Raw genomic sequence first — 16,305 nt, forward strand, 5'->3', positions numbered from 1 at the left:
ACATTTAAGAATTCCTGTGTGATGCTTCTTTAAACATTGCAATTATTTTATAAACAAATTTGTAATCTTCAAAATAGAATTAGTTCTTATGAAGTCATGTTCCTTTCAAAATTTAATTTGCTGTTTTCATTAGATCTCCAGATTATCAGGTGTTTTTATTTTCTCTTAGATTAAGAACAGCATTTGTTTGCTTGTTGTGTTCTCTGCTTCTGTTTTGACTTTTTATCTCTTTCCTTTCATGCTTTAGAAAAGACTCAGTTAATTCGTTACAGACTGAAAGGTAAAACTTGAACCTCAGTACAAATTTATGTAGATTACTTTAAAAAGAGAAATTCTTCCTATTAACGCACAAACTCCCGTTCACGATTTGGACAGTCGATATTGGAAAGTTTTTTGGAAACTTTCAGATGTGATGGCCTGGTGGGGGAAGAGGGGGTGGTGAGTAGCACTGAGGTCACCTGCTCCCTGTCCCTCGGTTAGACGGTGTTCCTGGCAGAGGGGAGATGAGTCTGGGTTAAAGGGGGAGAAGCATGGCCCTGAACTGTGGCCTGAGGAGTGGGACTTACTCACTCACTTCTGAGGCTCAGTGTGACAACTTTGGAAGTAGCAGAAGGGAATAATCAGTTTTTAATTTATTATTTGGAAAGTTTCCATTTTTATACAAAAGAAATACAAGATTCCAATGACTAGGCTGTTTATATCAAGCAGTTACTGAAAGGTTATTATTGTTCACACCAAGAAAATTCACAGAGTACATCATCTTCCCTGTACTCAGAGATAATTTGAACAATTTAGCTTTGGGTTAGTGCTTTCTAACGCTCTTATTTCCAAGTGTTTTGTAAATTGGGACCATCATCCTTAGTAGTAGTAGCCGTAGTAGTGTTAGTCGCCCAGTCGTGTCCGACTCTGCAACCCCATGGACTGTAGCCCGCCAGGCTCCTCTGTCCGTGGGATTCTTCAGGCAGGAACACTGGAGTGGGTTGCCATTTCCTTCTCCAGGGGATCTTCCCGACCCAGGGATCGAACCCGGGTCTCCTGCATTGCAGGCAGATTCTTTACTGTCTGTTATATTTGCCTGTTTTACAGATGAGGGAGCTGAGGCTTAGAGAAAGTAGGAATCATGCTGCAGTCACGCAGCTAGGAAATGGTGGGACTGGGCCTCTGCCCTGTAGCCTCTAGTCACAAATCCTGATGTTGTATTCTTCCTCGACGTTATTGATCTCCTGACTCACAGAGAATGCCCCTCTCCTTACCCTTCTTCACCTAGACAGCTGTCATAAGGATCCGAGAGTAAGGTGGAGCTTCTGAAATTTAAAAGATAAAAGTCAAACATATTAAAAAACAGAGCAAAACAGCAACTGGTTTAGTTACTATTTCAAGACTGAATAACAGATATTGGTAACATATCTGGTGCTTGGTGAACAGTGTAATACAGAATAAAAAGGGATTCGAAAATTTACGTTAAGCTTAGTCTTTATTCCACCTAACCTTTCCCCTTCTTTCCTACCCATCCCAACTTCTTTTTGTACCCCTGTCTCTCTCTGTCTCTTTGATGTCTGTATTTTTCTCTGCATTTCCTCTCTCTGTCTCCCCAGTTTTTCCTTCTTCTTTCTACTTCTTGCAGCTATCCCCATTTTCCTTTCCTCTTGAAATGGATTAAAATAATAGAAATAAAACCATAGCTCCAATTGCTTATTTTATCCTGTTCTCAGTTGATTAGATTTCTATGAGTTAGTGGTTCTCGTTAGCAAAAGTTTGCTTATTCATATAAGTATTTGTATCTTAGCATCTTTTGATCAGTGTTGACAGTACCTCTGTATACCAAAGGTGTGGTCTTTAAATTCTGTATCAAATAGTTCTCTTTTTAAATGCTTAAAGATATGTTTCTATGCTTTTTCAGATTCAGAGGGCTTGACTGCCCAAATCATCATTGATGCTAATGATGGTGCTCGAGGCATAATTGAGTGGCGGCAGAGCAGGTAAAGCCAAGGCTGTGTGAGCTCTCTTAACTGAGTTTCAGATTCTTTACTACCTAGTGAATAAAAGCTTGTAAAAATGAATGTTTTCTCTTTATCAAAGGTTTGAAGTACATGAAACCCAAGGAAGTCTAATGTTGGTAGCCCAGAGGAGGACGGGGGCTCTTGGCCATGTTTCCCTGTTTGTGTATGCCCAGAATTTGGAAGCACAGCTGGGAGTGGATTACACCTTTACACCAATGGTGAATTCATTGACGGTTACAGGGATTTAGGGCCTTGAAATAATAAACTTGAAATAATAAACTACTCTGTATTCCACAGTCAGTTAGAGCTGAAGAGTTCCACCTGGTGGAATAGCTCTCTTCACTGTTTTGGTAAATTATATAGATTGAATTTTCAGTACTGTTTCAAAGATTATTCTGTATTTCATTTCATTCATTATTTTATTGTAATATTTGATACTCACTTTTTTTTATTCATTTGCTGTCTAATTGCAATATTTGATACTGGAGGACACACATTATTGTGTTAAAGAGTTTATATCATTAGATGACCTTACTAGAGTGCTGCTTATGCCGCTTGAAAACGTTACTGCTTTCATTTCTTTGTTTTACTTTACTGAAACACCTTTAGTGTTTGAAAATATTTTTTGTCTTGTCTCTTGTTGCCTTTTACTGCTTAGCCAAATGTTTCCTTTCTTCCTACTGCTTTTTAAACTTAATTGAAAAAAAAAAAGGTCATGAAAAAGTAAGGAAAAGTCCCGTAAATAGCTTATTTCACATTCAGGGGTATGTCGTATTTATCTCCAAACATTTAAAAATGACTCAGTGTATTAAAATATAATACTGCCTACTTCTGCCTCTTGGACCAGATTCTTCATTTCGCTAATGGAGAGAGGTATAAAAACGTTGACATCATGATTCTTGATGATGACATTCCAGAAGGAGATGAAGCATTTCAGCTGATTTTAACAAATCCTTCTCCTGGACTGGAGCTGGGGGAAAATATAATAGGTAATTGATGATTTATACACAGCTCCCTCTCACCTCTCTTCACTCCTGAGTGAGCCCTGTGGTATGGGGGGGCATCTGCCACAGTCACACACTAACATTGTGCAGTTTTTTTCATGTAAGTCTTTTTACTTTGATTCCTAGGTATTGTTGCTATTGTGAACTAGGTCCCTTGTAGTTATATTTTTAAGTGATTATACATCCATCTACAATGCAGGAGACCCTGGTTCGATTCCTGGGTGAGGAGAATCCCCTGGAAAAGAGATAGACTATCCATTTCAGTATTTTTGGGCTTTTCTGGTGGCTCAGAGGGTAAAGAATCCACCTGTAATATGCGAAGCCTGGGTTCAATCCCTGGGTTGGGAAGATCCCCTGGAGGAGGCCATGACAACACACTCTAGTTAGTATTCTTGCCTGGACAATCCCCATTGACAGAGGAGCCTGGCAGGCTGCAGTCCATGGGGTCACAAAGAGTTAGACATGACTGAGCAACTAAGCACAGCACAGCACAGCACATATCTGATATATAGAGGTATTATCATAATCTTTTAGAATGCATGCTCTGAAGCAGATTTCCTAGCTTTGACAGCCATTTCTGCCACATCCAGGCTTGTGAGTGTCCACGCATTGCCTGTCTGTGCTTCAGTCATCAGTTCTGTGAAATGAGAATAGTAATAGAATCTACCCCATGGGGATACTGTGAGAATTCAGTGAGTTAAAAATGCTGGTTAAGAAATTTGTAAGTTCTCAGTAGTAGTAGTTGTTGTTTTGGCTGTTATTACCATTATTAGTAGTGGTAGTAGAAGATAGAAAGCTCTTAATTTCTGAAGCTTACTTAGTTTATATTTTGAACTCTTGTAATAGTTCTAATATTTTTTCTCTTGCCTTTTTGAGGAATGTCTGGAAATAGTGGATGCTGAGGCTTCCTTTCCGTTGCTTTTATACCTGTTACTTGGCTGGTAGCTCCAGGGCAATGCTGAACAGTAGCAGTGATGAGAGGCATCCCTGTCTTCTAATGTTTCAACATTAAACTTTAGTACTTTCTGTTGGCTTCTGAGAGATATTACTTTATCACATTGAAGAAGCTGCCTTTTGTCTCAAGATTACTGAATCTTTTTATTTATATCATGAGTGAGTGTAGAATTTCATTAAATGCCTTTTAACATTTATTTTTAAGATGATCTAGAAAAGCATTGAACTAGTTTACAGTGAAGTATCCACATACTTCCCACCACTTATAACCCATTCTATTTTAATTTATTGTTTTAATATTTTTATTCTGACAGCCTTCATTACCATCCTTGCTAATGACGATGGCCCTGGAGTTCTGTCGTTTAACAACAGTGAGCACTTTTTCCTACGAGAACCGACAGCTGTCTACATCCAGGAGAGTATGGCAGTGTTGTACGTTGTTCGGGAGCCTGCCCAAGGACTGTTTGGAACTGTAACCGTTCAGTTCATTGTGACAGAAGTGAATTCTTCAGTGGAGTCAAAAGATCTGACTCCTTCCAAAGGCTATGTTGTTTTAGAAGAAGGTGTTCGTTTCAAGGTACAGGATGAACCTTTAATGAGAATGAATGATTAATATTTACAAAATAATTTTCTCTTAGAGGAGCTCCCTTGATCTTAGAAAGAAAAAAAAATCCAGCTTAGGGGATAGGTGAAGATAATGACTAGATTACTACTGTGTTGTCTGTATAGAATGCAGCTGGAGAAATTTGCTCCATTAACAAAGTTGTGGAATGTGCAAATAACAAAGAAAATATGCATATTGGTGCTTTGAATGTTAAATATATTTAAATGGCATGCTTCACGTTATTGCCTTTAAATCATAAATTACAAGAAACTCCAGGCCCTTCATTGCAGTCATAAGCAGTAGGTAGTAATTCTTTTTGCCACATTGTTATTAAAATACAGCTGCTTGCTTCAGACAGCTTGTTTGAGAAGCAAGTATCTTATGAAAACAAGAATAGCTTGTTGGAGGAAGAATGCTGGATTTAGAATTAATCATAAATTGAACTATGCTTGCAGAAGTTCACTTTCTGAAACTTCTTTTTCTGTATGGTAATAATTTTCTGCTCCTGCTAATAAACTTTATTTTTAAAACACAGTTGAGGTTTAAAACAACTAATTGTATTAGCTTAAGCTATTTTTAAGCCAAGTATATAAAGTATAATATCTAAAATAATATATTTTAAAATATTTCACTGGAAAACTATCTAATTAAATAGTTTTATTTATGATCAATTTGTGTAACCTTTAACACACTTTTGAATTCATATTTATTTACATGTCCAGTTTTTTTTGTTTTTGGAAATTTAGAACATTTAATTGATTTGTTCAGGGACACTTACATCTTGATACAGATAAAAAGAATTCAAATTTGAAGTATTTTATGAATTTTCTGTTGCTTTACATTCACATGCTTTCCTTTTTTAAAAAATATTTTAAATTTTGTTTATTTAACTTTTTGTATATTTTAAACTTGTTATTATATACTTTTTTCTTAAAAGACTTTTTCATGGTGTATTTAAAGACCTTTCTATTCATTAGGCAAATTAAATGTTTGAACAAATTGGACTGAAAAGGTTTTTCTCTTACCTCTGTAACTACCTTTTTCCCCACATATTTTTATTTTCTGAGGTATGAACAGTAAAATACAAAAATTTTAGGCGCATGGGTCAGTGACTTTAAAAATATGTATACATTAACCTAACAACCACTCGGATTAATGTGTTAAACATTGCCATCAGACGGAAGTTTCCTTCTTGTCCCTTACCCTCCGCAGACAAAAATGCTTTCTGGTTTCTATCATGAGAGACTCATTTTGCTGATTCTTGAACTTCTTATAAATAGAGTCCTACAGTATTAATTCTTTTTGTGTCTAGCTTCTTTTGGTCAACACAATTTTTGATTGCACATGTGAGTAGTTAATGCTTTTTTAAATTGCCTGGTAGCATTTCATTGACTAGATGGCTGTTTGTTTATCCATTCTCCTGTTGATAAACAAATGGGGTTGTTTCTAATTTGTGCTTTTTAAGCGTGAGTCCTAGGCTGAAATGAGACTAATGTTATATAGCTAGGTCAGGATAAAGAAGTAGCAAAAAATGAAGACCTAAATTTAGTTTTTAAATCTCAATGATATTTTCAAATACTATACATATTTATTTTTAGACTTTTCAGTGGACTAAGTCAGTGTTGATAACCTTGAAAGGTATAACTTGAGAGAGTTGTTACTATTACATTTTGAGGATCGGTATTAAAAAAGAGGTGATATTTTCCAAAAGTATTGTTTTGTTGTCAAAAAATGTCAAATTACTCTATGTGTATGTGGCAAAAATACTGAATTCTAGTAATAATTTTTTGCTTATGTTTTCAGGCCCTACACATATCTGCCATACTGGACACAGAACCAGAGATGGATGAGCATTTTGTTTGCACCTTGTTTAATCCGACTGGAGGTGCTAGACTAGGGGCACGTGTTCAAACTCTGATAACCGTTTTGCAGAACCAGGCCCCTTTGGGGCTATTCAGTATCTCTGCAGTTGCAAATAGGTATAGTGTATTCATAAGAAAACTGTCATTTCTGAAGCTAAGTGGGAAATGTGATGTAAAGAAAATGCATAGGAAAACTGATCTCTGTTATAATGGGAATGTTTAAAATGAGCTCTAGCCGATAGATCCAGAGAGGCCACATGTCGTCATAACAGGAAGCATCAAAAATGTAATGATGCCCTATTTAATCGTGTTGTTAGAATTCTTGTTTGCTCAGAATCGAAACTCTCAGGCAAGAGCACTATTTTGTGTTTTCAATAATAATAAAAAATGAACAATATAAATTATGTTTAGGTGCTCAAATTAAATGAATGACTTTTTTTCTGTATGACTTTTCAATCATATATTAACATGATTGGGCTTTAGAAATTCCATCTAGAAGCTAACAAATATATATATTTTTAATATCTTACAAATATTCCAGATCTAGTTTTATTAACATGTTAAGAATTTTTTGATTTGTTCTTTTCTCTGTTAAGTGGTTTTGATTTACGTGAAAAGAAACTTAGGAATGACAGAGCTTTGTTTTCAAATATGTAGTGTGAAGTTACTGACTCTTAGCAGTTTCTTACTTTCATAGTATGAGATCATTGTGCTTTTGAAAATCCTCATAAATGAATGTTTTGAGCTGTAGATTCTAGCCTCCCTGCTGTGTAAAATTTGTGGATGGATCTCATCTTGATTTGTGTAAATTTAAAAGTGTATTAAATATATATTAGCAATGTGATATAGATATTTAATATGTAAAATGATATACTTTTTCTCCTTTCTGCAACCATTTGTTTCTTTTAGAGCCACCTCTGTAAGCATTGAAGAAGCCAACAGGACTGTATATTTAAGTGTGTCGCGTACTAATGGCATGGATTTAGCCGTGAGTGTGGAGTGGGAGACAGTTTCTGAAACAGCCTTTGGCATGAGTACGTTTAGTTTCTTGTAAGAACAAAATTCTATAACCAAGAAAGATTGCGTGTTTAAGATTTACATTTTCCATTATGAGTTGGATCTTATGGCTCTATTGAAAATGGATTATAAATATTTAATTCTTTGATTGCATTCACAAATGTTTATTGAGTGTGTCCTGTGCCCAGCATGATACTGAACTTGTGGAGCTCAGAGTTTAGGGAGAGGAAGAAATAAGTAAAAATCAGTTTGTAGTTTGAACTATAATAAATGTGTTTTAAAGGTGACGTTCTAAGTGTGAGAACATAAGACAATGCTTCCCAGGGGTGTCAGGGTTTGAACTAAGACTTGATGATGAGTGGGGATTATGCAAAGACCTGAGTTAGAGGAACATACAAGAGAAAGCAGGAAGCCAAGGCAGAAGTATAGAGCATATAAGTAAAAAACTGAAGAGTGGGCACTGGGTTTAGAAATAAGGGGGAGTGTTGAGTTTGGAGAGCTAGGTAAGACCAAATCATTCAAGAACTTGAAGGATATTATCACATACATTAGTCTTTATTTTAGGGTTATGGAAAGTCTCGTGATCTAGGCATGAGGGAGGGCTCCCATGTATAACAGGTGGGGTGGTATGATCACATTTACATTTTGAAGGCATCATTCTTGGTGCCATGTAAAGAATGGATTGGCACAGGAGAAATGAGAAGATAAAGGGACAAACATAAGGGCAACAGATGGTGGTAGCTTGGACGAGGTGATAGACTGGATGTGGAGAAGGTGCCGGCTGTGACTCCTAGGTCTCTGGCTTGTGCAGTGGTTGGAAAGTCATGCCTTCAGTTAGAAGGGGAGTACTGAGTGGGAACAAAGTGTTACTTTGGTGAGGGGACTCAAATATTTGAATTTGAGTTAAATTTTAGAAGACATTTCTTTAGACTCAATGAAAGATCTCTGCCGGAGAGAGAAATTTGAAACGGTTAGTGTGCATGTTGCTAAAAGTCATGGAAATTGACGTAAAACACTGGCCAGTGAGAATGGAGACAGAGAAGGGAAGAGAATCCAGACTGAGTCAAATGGAAGGAGAAGGGAGATGAGAAGGAGACTTAGAAGACCTGGTGAGAAACCCGGGGGAATGCAGGATTGCAGACAGCGGCAAAAGAGCTTTTGAAAAAGAGAGGAATGGTGAATTGTGCCAGCTGCTCTTGAGAAGTAAAGTAAGATGAGAACTGAAAAAAATACTCATTGTCATTAGCAAGAGCTATTTGCTTAGAGGGATGCAACACAAATAATATTTTGAGGTTTGGGTTCTGCATGTGTTTTATGGATGTACTTGTGAGAGTATATGTTGGAGATTCTTAAATCTCAACAGGCATTTTTTTATTCTTCATCCACCCTCTTCCTGAATTATGGTAGGGAAGGATTTAACCATATGGTTAAGATTTCAGTGCAAAATATTCACACTCTGAAGGTCAAAGCTATGGTGTTACAAAAGTGCCAAGGCAAGACTCTAAAATATTGGATTTCTAGGAGAGGAAATCACCAATGGATAGTACATAAAAGGCATTGGCATTATGACTTCTTGAACTAGTTATCTAAAAAGTGATCAGTAATTTACAGAGAGCCCAGGTTTCAACCTTGACATTTGTTCTTGGTATGCTATGTTTGCAACATTAACTAAAGTTTATAAAGAACTGACCTTCTATGGGAAGCTGTCGTGATAATAGAACATGGGAGGGTTTTTAAAAGGTATTCTCCATTAGGTGGAGGTTTTTGTTTTTGTTTAATTGTAGCACAGACTTTTAGGACAGGTATGAAATGTAATTATTGCACAAAATTTTAGGAGACGCAGGCTGATCGAGTTTGATAGCCACTGGTAGGGAGTCTGCTTTGGCATTCTTAAAATACGTTACACGTGAAGTTAGAAATTATTGGATGGGGTAGTTTCAAATTAATAGTGTTAAGTTTTTAAAACCTAGCATTTAGCATGTTTCCATAAAAGGTGTTTATTTTAAATTTCTCAGTTGTATTTTCATTATCTTTATGGAAGCTGCTAAAATCATACTGAACATATTTCTCTTTACAATATACATTTAATATTTATTTATAAATATACTCCAGAAAAGTCTTTGTGGGTTTAGATATAAAAAATTTTTCTTGTTTTTGTAAGTTGACACTGTTACTGGTTTGAAATTCTCTAGTTTGTCCCTTTGCTTTCTTATATACACACACGCACGCATGCGTGCACTTGCTTACCAGGGAAATATTTTCATTTCTGGTAACAAACTCACTAGTTACATTGTTTAAATAAACTGTGACTGACTAGGTGAAGTCTGGAGAGGATTTTACACAAGGAAACCATGGTTTATGTTTTTCAGGGGGAATGGATGTTACGTTTTCTATGTTTCAAAGCTTTCTGGATGCGTCAGCTTCTGGCTGGTGTTTCTTTACTTTGGAAGACTCAGTACATGGTTTAATGTTAAGAAAATTGTCTTCTACTCTTTACCGATGGCAAGGGATTTTTGTTCCATTTGAGGTAAGCATCACTTACGTTATGGTACACAGACTGAAATGTACATGTAGATTTTGGATGCCTCCTGATTTCCTATTATTCCTTGTTTCCCAGGATTTACGTATAGAAAATCCTAAAACATGTGAAGCTTTTAATATTGGTCTTTCCCCCTACTTTGTGATTACTCATGAAGAAAGAAATGAAGAAAAGTCTTCTGTTAATAGTGTGTATACATTCACATCTGGATTCAAATTATTCCTGGTAAAAAAAACTTCACTTTTTTTTGTAGATTGCTTTATTTAAAAGAAAAATCAGATTTGTGAGATTGAGCTAGATAGAAGATAGTATATGTTCTATGTTAACATGATAAAGGGCTTTTGTAAGTTAACACACATTTAGCAAGTTGTCTTAATCCAGGGATATTTTTGTCTTTCTTGAAATGACACAAAGATGTGCTTACCTAGGGATCAGAATGATTTTTCAAGTTTTGAGCTTCAAATATTTACTCAGCTTTACTGTATTCAGGACTTTTCTGCTTAAGCTTTCCTTTAAATTTTTATTGTCACTATTCTGTATTCTTTGCAGGTACAAAGAATCAATATTTCAGAAAGTTCTCAAGTAAGATATTTTACTTCAGACAGTCAAGATTATTTGATTGTTGCAAGTCAAAGTGATGATTCTCAGTTAACTCAGGTTTGATTCTTTTAAACTGAATTTTTTAATATAATCATTGAAACACATCAAAGGTTTAGTCTGTAGGTTTGGTATGAAAGAAAACCATAATTTGATTATGATAAAGTAGTAAAGAAGAATATAGATATTGATTAATCACAGTTAATATTTAAATGATACAGTCTTCAAGAACCAAGTGTAAAAATAGTCATGAATATTTAATTAGAATTTAATTGCATTGGAAAACATGGAGAAAAATCACACAACTGGTTTCACAGAGCTTCATCTTAACATTGCCAACGGGGCACATACCATCACCCCAGAAATCCCATATGTGTCTAATAAGCTGTATCACAGTGTCTTAATAAATATTTACTTGATAATTTTTGTCACTCCTCCAACTTCCATACCTGCTCTCATCTCTTCATATTCAGTTTATGACTTTGTTGAAATGAGAGCTACAAGGTGGAGATTACTCATCTTCCCAACCCCAGATTCAGAAAGCCCCCAATACCCAGTCTTATTCCTCCTCCTGTTGCAATGGCAGAAGTGTTTCTTCTATAAAAACCAGCTTCCTCACATAGGGGTCCCTCTTGCCTTCATAAGGGTTAGTTATTCCCTCTACTGTGTCACTAGCATCTTTCTCAGATTATTATCAGTTCAGTTCAGTTCAGTCGCTCAGTCGTGTCCGACTCTTTGTGACCCCATGACCTGCAGCACGCCAAGCCTCCCTGTCCATCACCAACTCCTGGAGTCTACCCAAACCCATGTCCATTGTGTCGGTGATGCCATCCAGCCATCTCATCCTCTGTCGTCCCCTTCTCCTCCTGCCCTCAATCCCAGCATCAGGGTCTTTTCCAGTGAGTCAGCTCTCTGCATCCGGTGGCCAAGTATTGGAGTTTCAGCTTCAACATCAGTCCTTCCAATGCACACCCAGGACTGATCTCCTTTAGGATGGACTGGTTGGATCTCCTTGCAGTCCAAGGGACTCTCAAGAGTCTTCTCCAACACCACAGTTCAAAAGCATCAATTCTTCGGCGCTCAGCTTTCTTTATAGTCCAACTCTCACATCCATACATGACTACAGGAAAAACCATAGCCTTGACTAGACATACCTTTGTTGACAAAGTAGTGTCTCTGCTTTTTAATATGTTGTCTAGGTTGGTCATAACTTTCCTTCCAAGGAGTAAGTGTCTTTTAATTTCGTGGCTGCAATCACTATCCGCAGTGATTTTGGAGCCCAGAAAAATAAAATCAGCCACTGTTTCCACTGTTCCCCATCTATTTCCCATGAAGTGATGGGACTGGATGCCATGATCTTAGTTTTTTGAATGTTGAGCCTTAAGCCAACTTTTTCCAATCTGTGTAATAATCTTCACATTTAAAAAGTGATTTATCTCCTGATCTCATCCCCCTTTACTTCTTGTTTCATTTCTCTTCTCCCCTCTGTAGTAAGATACCTTGAAAGAATCATCTACTTGCTTTGTAAACTTCTTCATGATTACTGATGACACCTGGCTTGCAAATGCAGTGGATGTTTTTGTCTGTCATTATTTTGCATTACTTCCCATTAGCATTTGACAGTCACCTCATCCTCAAACTTAAAGCATCTCTTCTCTTGATTTTTGGGATACCACACAGGTTTTTGTTCTGTTTGTCTGTGTCATCTTTCTTGGTCTCCAATGCTGCTTCCTTCTCCTTTTTCTGAACATAGATATCTTGGAGTTTTTCAAGTTCAGTTTTTTTTTCTCAGTTGTATTTTAAAAAATTGTTTTAAATTTATTTTTAATTGGAGGACAATTGCTTTACAATATTGTGTTGGTTTCTGCCATAATCAACATGAATCAGCCATAGGTATAAGTATGTCTTCTCCCTCTTAAACCTCCCTTCCCACCTCCCACCCCATCCCACCCCTCTAGGTTGTTAGAGAGCATGGGGTTGAACTCCCTGCATCATACAGCAAATTCCCACTGGCTGTCTGTTTTCCATCTGGTAAAGTATGAGTTTCAGTGCTACTCTCTCAGTTCATCCCACCCTGTCCTTCCTGTGCTGTGTCCACAAGTCTCTTCTCTATGTCCGTGTTTCCATTGCTGCCCTGTAGATATCAGATTCAGTGTTGGTTCACAGTTCTTTTTTTTTTTCCCTCTCCACTCATTCTGAGTATTTTTATCAGTCCTATTACTCTGAATATCACCTATAGGCTATTTTCCAAATTTACCAGTAGCCTTTTCTCTGTATTCTGGACCTCCTGTCTAACTGCATGTTGGCATGTCCACTTAGATATATTTTATGTAGCTAAGATTTAACATATCGCAAACTAAACTGTAGATTTTCTCCATGAAACTTGTTTCAAGTGTTTGCTTTTGTCTTGGGAGATAGTACCCTCGTAAATATGATTGCTCAAGATAGAATGCTGGGTTATAACTTTATTGATTTTTTCCTAGTTATTCATTCCCATCTAATTTATTATAAAGTCTTTTTGATTATATCTCCCCATACTTTTTTTGAATATGGGCACTTCTTTTCATCTCTGCTTCTTCTTCCCCTGATCCAGGTCCTCGTCACTTCTCAGCACACTAGTGGTAGTAGCCTCCTAGCTGGTTCTCCAAACTTCTCTGACCTCCTCAGATCCATGTGCCAAGTAGCTGGAGTAATCTTTAAAAAATATTAACTCATGTTGCTCCTCATTTTAAAATTATTCAGTGATTTCCTATTATGTTTGGAATAAATTCTAGATTATTTAATACAGATAGTTAATAGTATAATTGTATCATCTTCTTTGCCCAGCACAGTGCTGGGTCATGCCTGTTTTCCTGCAATGATTCAGATCGTCTCTTTCACCCTTCGTACAATGATTGTCTTTTTTACCCTGTGATAAATTGTATGGTCAACCAACAAAAGGAACCTCATGATCTTACCTGTCCTGTCTGATTCACTGCCCCAGTTCTGTCAACTCCATTCCAGCGGGGCCAGTCTTTATTCAGGTTGTGACAAACATTTTCTACCTTAGAAAATCTGTCATCCCATTCTTTCTCATTTTATTTCCTAGGAGAGTCATAATTCTCTATCATACCTTCCTAACTGTTAGGTTTAGCACTTGTCTCAGGTTAATAATCATACATTTATATAATTATTTATATGTTTATTGTTTGCATTTTTCTACTAGTTAATAAGATCCATAAAGGGAGAAGCAACTCTGTCTATAACTTCTTGCATAATGTTTGGCTTATATGTAATTCTTTGTGAAATTAACCAGATGGCATAAGAAATCAGGTGGATTCAGGATTTTCTTTTAGTTTTAAGTACATGAACACTCACTTGAAACCTGTATGCATTGCCACCTTCAGGAGTAAAAAGTTTAGATGTTTTATCTTCATATTCTATTGCTTGAGCAGTGAGTTATGATAATACAGCATTGCAAAGTTTCTTTTCCAGTTCTAAAGTTTTGGTATTTAAGCAATTTTCTTTTTCTGATTTTGAATTTCTCTTCTCTTGCTGTCACCCACCCCTGCCCAGGTGTATATTTGAACTTTATTTATTTTCAAATAACTTCTCTTCAAATCTCTGTGTATGCAGAGACACACAGATAAAAAGAGGGAGAGAGCAATGAAAAATCATGTTTTGATATCTTCTTATTTATGAAAGTATCTTCCTAACTAAATTAAAGAGTCCTAGAGAGTAACATATGATCTTGGCTCCATTCTTACAAGTGCTACATTCCTAGTCATGAGCGTTTTGCCTTTGATCGTTCCCTGCAGGTCTTCAGATGGAACGGAGGAAGCTTTGTTTGGCATCAGACCCTCTCTGTCCGAGGTGTGCTGAGCATGGCTTTGTTCACCAGAGGCGGCGCTGTGTTTTTAGCCATTGCCCAGGCTAATGCCGGGTCAAACTCCCTTTTACTCAGGTGGTCCAGCAATGAGTTTACTAACTTCCAGGAAGTTCCCATCAGTGGAACAACACAAGTGGAAGCCTTGACTTCAGGCGATAATATTTACTTAATTTTTGCCAAAACTGTCTTTCTAGGTAAGACCATAGAGTGTTTGCAAGCCATATACAGTTGTCATCGGAAGTACCTTGCATTCATATTATGTTCATATGGAAATACTCTTGTAATAATTTTTTTTGGCTAATCCATAGACTATTTCTCATTGGATCTATTGAGTGTCAGGTAAAGATGGATTTGGGGAACAAAGAAAAACATTCTAAGTGTTACGTCCATAACCTGTAGGTTTTCTGAACCACTGCATTAAAGATACTAAAATAAAACTGGAGTTGGGTGGGTAAAGTAGAAAGAATTAGGAAGATTTTACACTATATGTGCAAACAGGTAACTTTTTATATGCCTGTGCTTAGGATGCTATGGATAGCCTGCAGTGGTAATAAATAGTACCAAGTGACTTTTGATGAGACCATTTAAAAATACTCTCTGAATACAGATATCCTTTTTTTCTGCTTAGCGGTAGTTTTATAGATAAAATTTCAACATTCCTAAAAAGTAAAGCTTCAATATTCTTTTTTTGATATCAAATCATAATTAGTGGCTAACCCATGCTTATACTTGTGGTGAATGCAAAAAGACTTTTGAAGTGTTTCCAAATTGTATTTTTGTTTAATTGAATGAATTCTGAAGAAATGTCATACTGTTTGTTTCTTTAATTAAATCTGACATTTTTATTATAGTTTTATTGTGTAATTTTGTCATTTTTTTTTCTGTAACTTTTGCCTTCAGATTGGTCTTTTATTCTTTTATTGTAGGAGATCAGAATTCAGTTGACATTTTCGTCTGGGAGGCAGGACAGTCTTCTTTCAGATATTTTCAATCCCTGGATTTTGCAGCTGTTAATAAGATCCACTCTTTCACACCAGCTTCAGGAATAGGTAAAGCATTTCAAATGTTAACAGATCCTAAAGGAAGTGTGAAAAGCTGGAATGGTGTCAGTCTTACTGAATTAGAAGTAGTATCACTCTAGGTACTTTAATATGGATGTAAAATTAAGATCTCTTCAATAATATTTCCAGAATTCTTAGAATTTCAAAAGGAGTGGACCCTGTGCTTGAGAAGAATCAGAATGACTAAAATAGTTCAGTTGGTTAGTCGTGTCCAACTCTTTGTGACCCCACGGACTGCAGCACGCCAGGCTTCCCTGTCTATCACCAACTCTTGGAGCTTGCTCAAACTCATGTCCATAGAGTCGGTGATGCCATCCAACCATCTCATCCTCTGTTGTTCCCTTCTCCTCCCGCCTTCAACCTTTCCCAGCATCAGGGTATTTCCAGTGAGTCAGTTCTTTGCATCACGTGGCCAGAGTATTGGAGTTTCAGCTTTAGCATCAGTCCTTCCAATGAATATTCAGGACTGATTTCCTTTAGGATAGACTGGCTGGATCTCCTTGCAGTCCAAGGAACTCTCAAGAGTCTTCTCCAGCACCACAGTTCAAAAGCATCAATTTTAAGAGGAAAATTATTAGTGAAGGATAAATAAAAATAATGTATTTCTTTTGTCTAGAGAAAATGCAGAGTAACATTCTACACACTTTTTAAAAAATGAAAATATTTAAAAGTGGGATAGCAAATATCCACATACAAGAGTTTGTTTAAAGTCAGAAAATAATTATGAGAATTCTGCTTTCCTCCTTCACTCTCCGAACTTTTTCCTTCAGTCAAAATCCTTTCTTGGTCCTCTGTACCT

General features: G+C 36.6%; 1 protein-coding gene across 1 annotated transcript in view; it reads left to right on the forward strand.

Annotated features, from left to right (window-relative positions):
• The window catches only part of ADGRV1 (adhesion G protein-coupled receptor V1), a 538,620-nt gene that overhangs the window by 131,552 nt on the left and 390,763 nt on the right, over positions 1 to 16,305 (forward strand). The window contains exons 40-50 of the mRNA XM_055564426.1: positions 1,901 to 1,979; positions 2,080 to 2,218; positions 2,848 to 2,989; positions 4,273 to 4,535; positions 6,366 to 6,541; positions 7,334 to 7,458; positions 9,811 to 9,968; positions 10,059 to 10,205; positions 10,530 to 10,637; positions 14,375 to 14,639; positions 15,372 to 15,494. Of these exons, the coding sequence (XP_055420401.1) occupies positions 1,901 to 1,979; positions 2,080 to 2,218; positions 2,848 to 2,989; positions 4,273 to 4,535; positions 6,366 to 6,541; positions 7,334 to 7,458; positions 9,811 to 9,968; positions 10,059 to 10,205; positions 10,530 to 10,637; positions 14,375 to 14,639; positions 15,372 to 15,494 (1,725 nt within the window). The remainder of the gene's footprint in view (positions 1 to 1,900; positions 1,980 to 2,079; positions 2,219 to 2,847; positions 2,990 to 4,272; positions 4,536 to 6,365; positions 6,542 to 7,333; positions 7,459 to 9,810; positions 9,969 to 10,058; positions 10,206 to 10,529; positions 10,638 to 14,374; positions 14,640 to 15,371; positions 15,495 to 16,305) is intronic.

This window comes from Bubalus kerabau, chromosome 1 (genome assembly GCF_029407905.1).
Source record: "Bubalus kerabau isolate K-KA32 ecotype Philippines breed swamp buffalo chromosome 1, PCC_UOA_SB_1v2, whole genome shotgun sequence".
NCBI classification, from domain to species: Eukaryota; Metazoa; Chordata; class Mammalia; order Artiodactyla; family Bovidae; genus Bubalus; species Bubalus kerabau.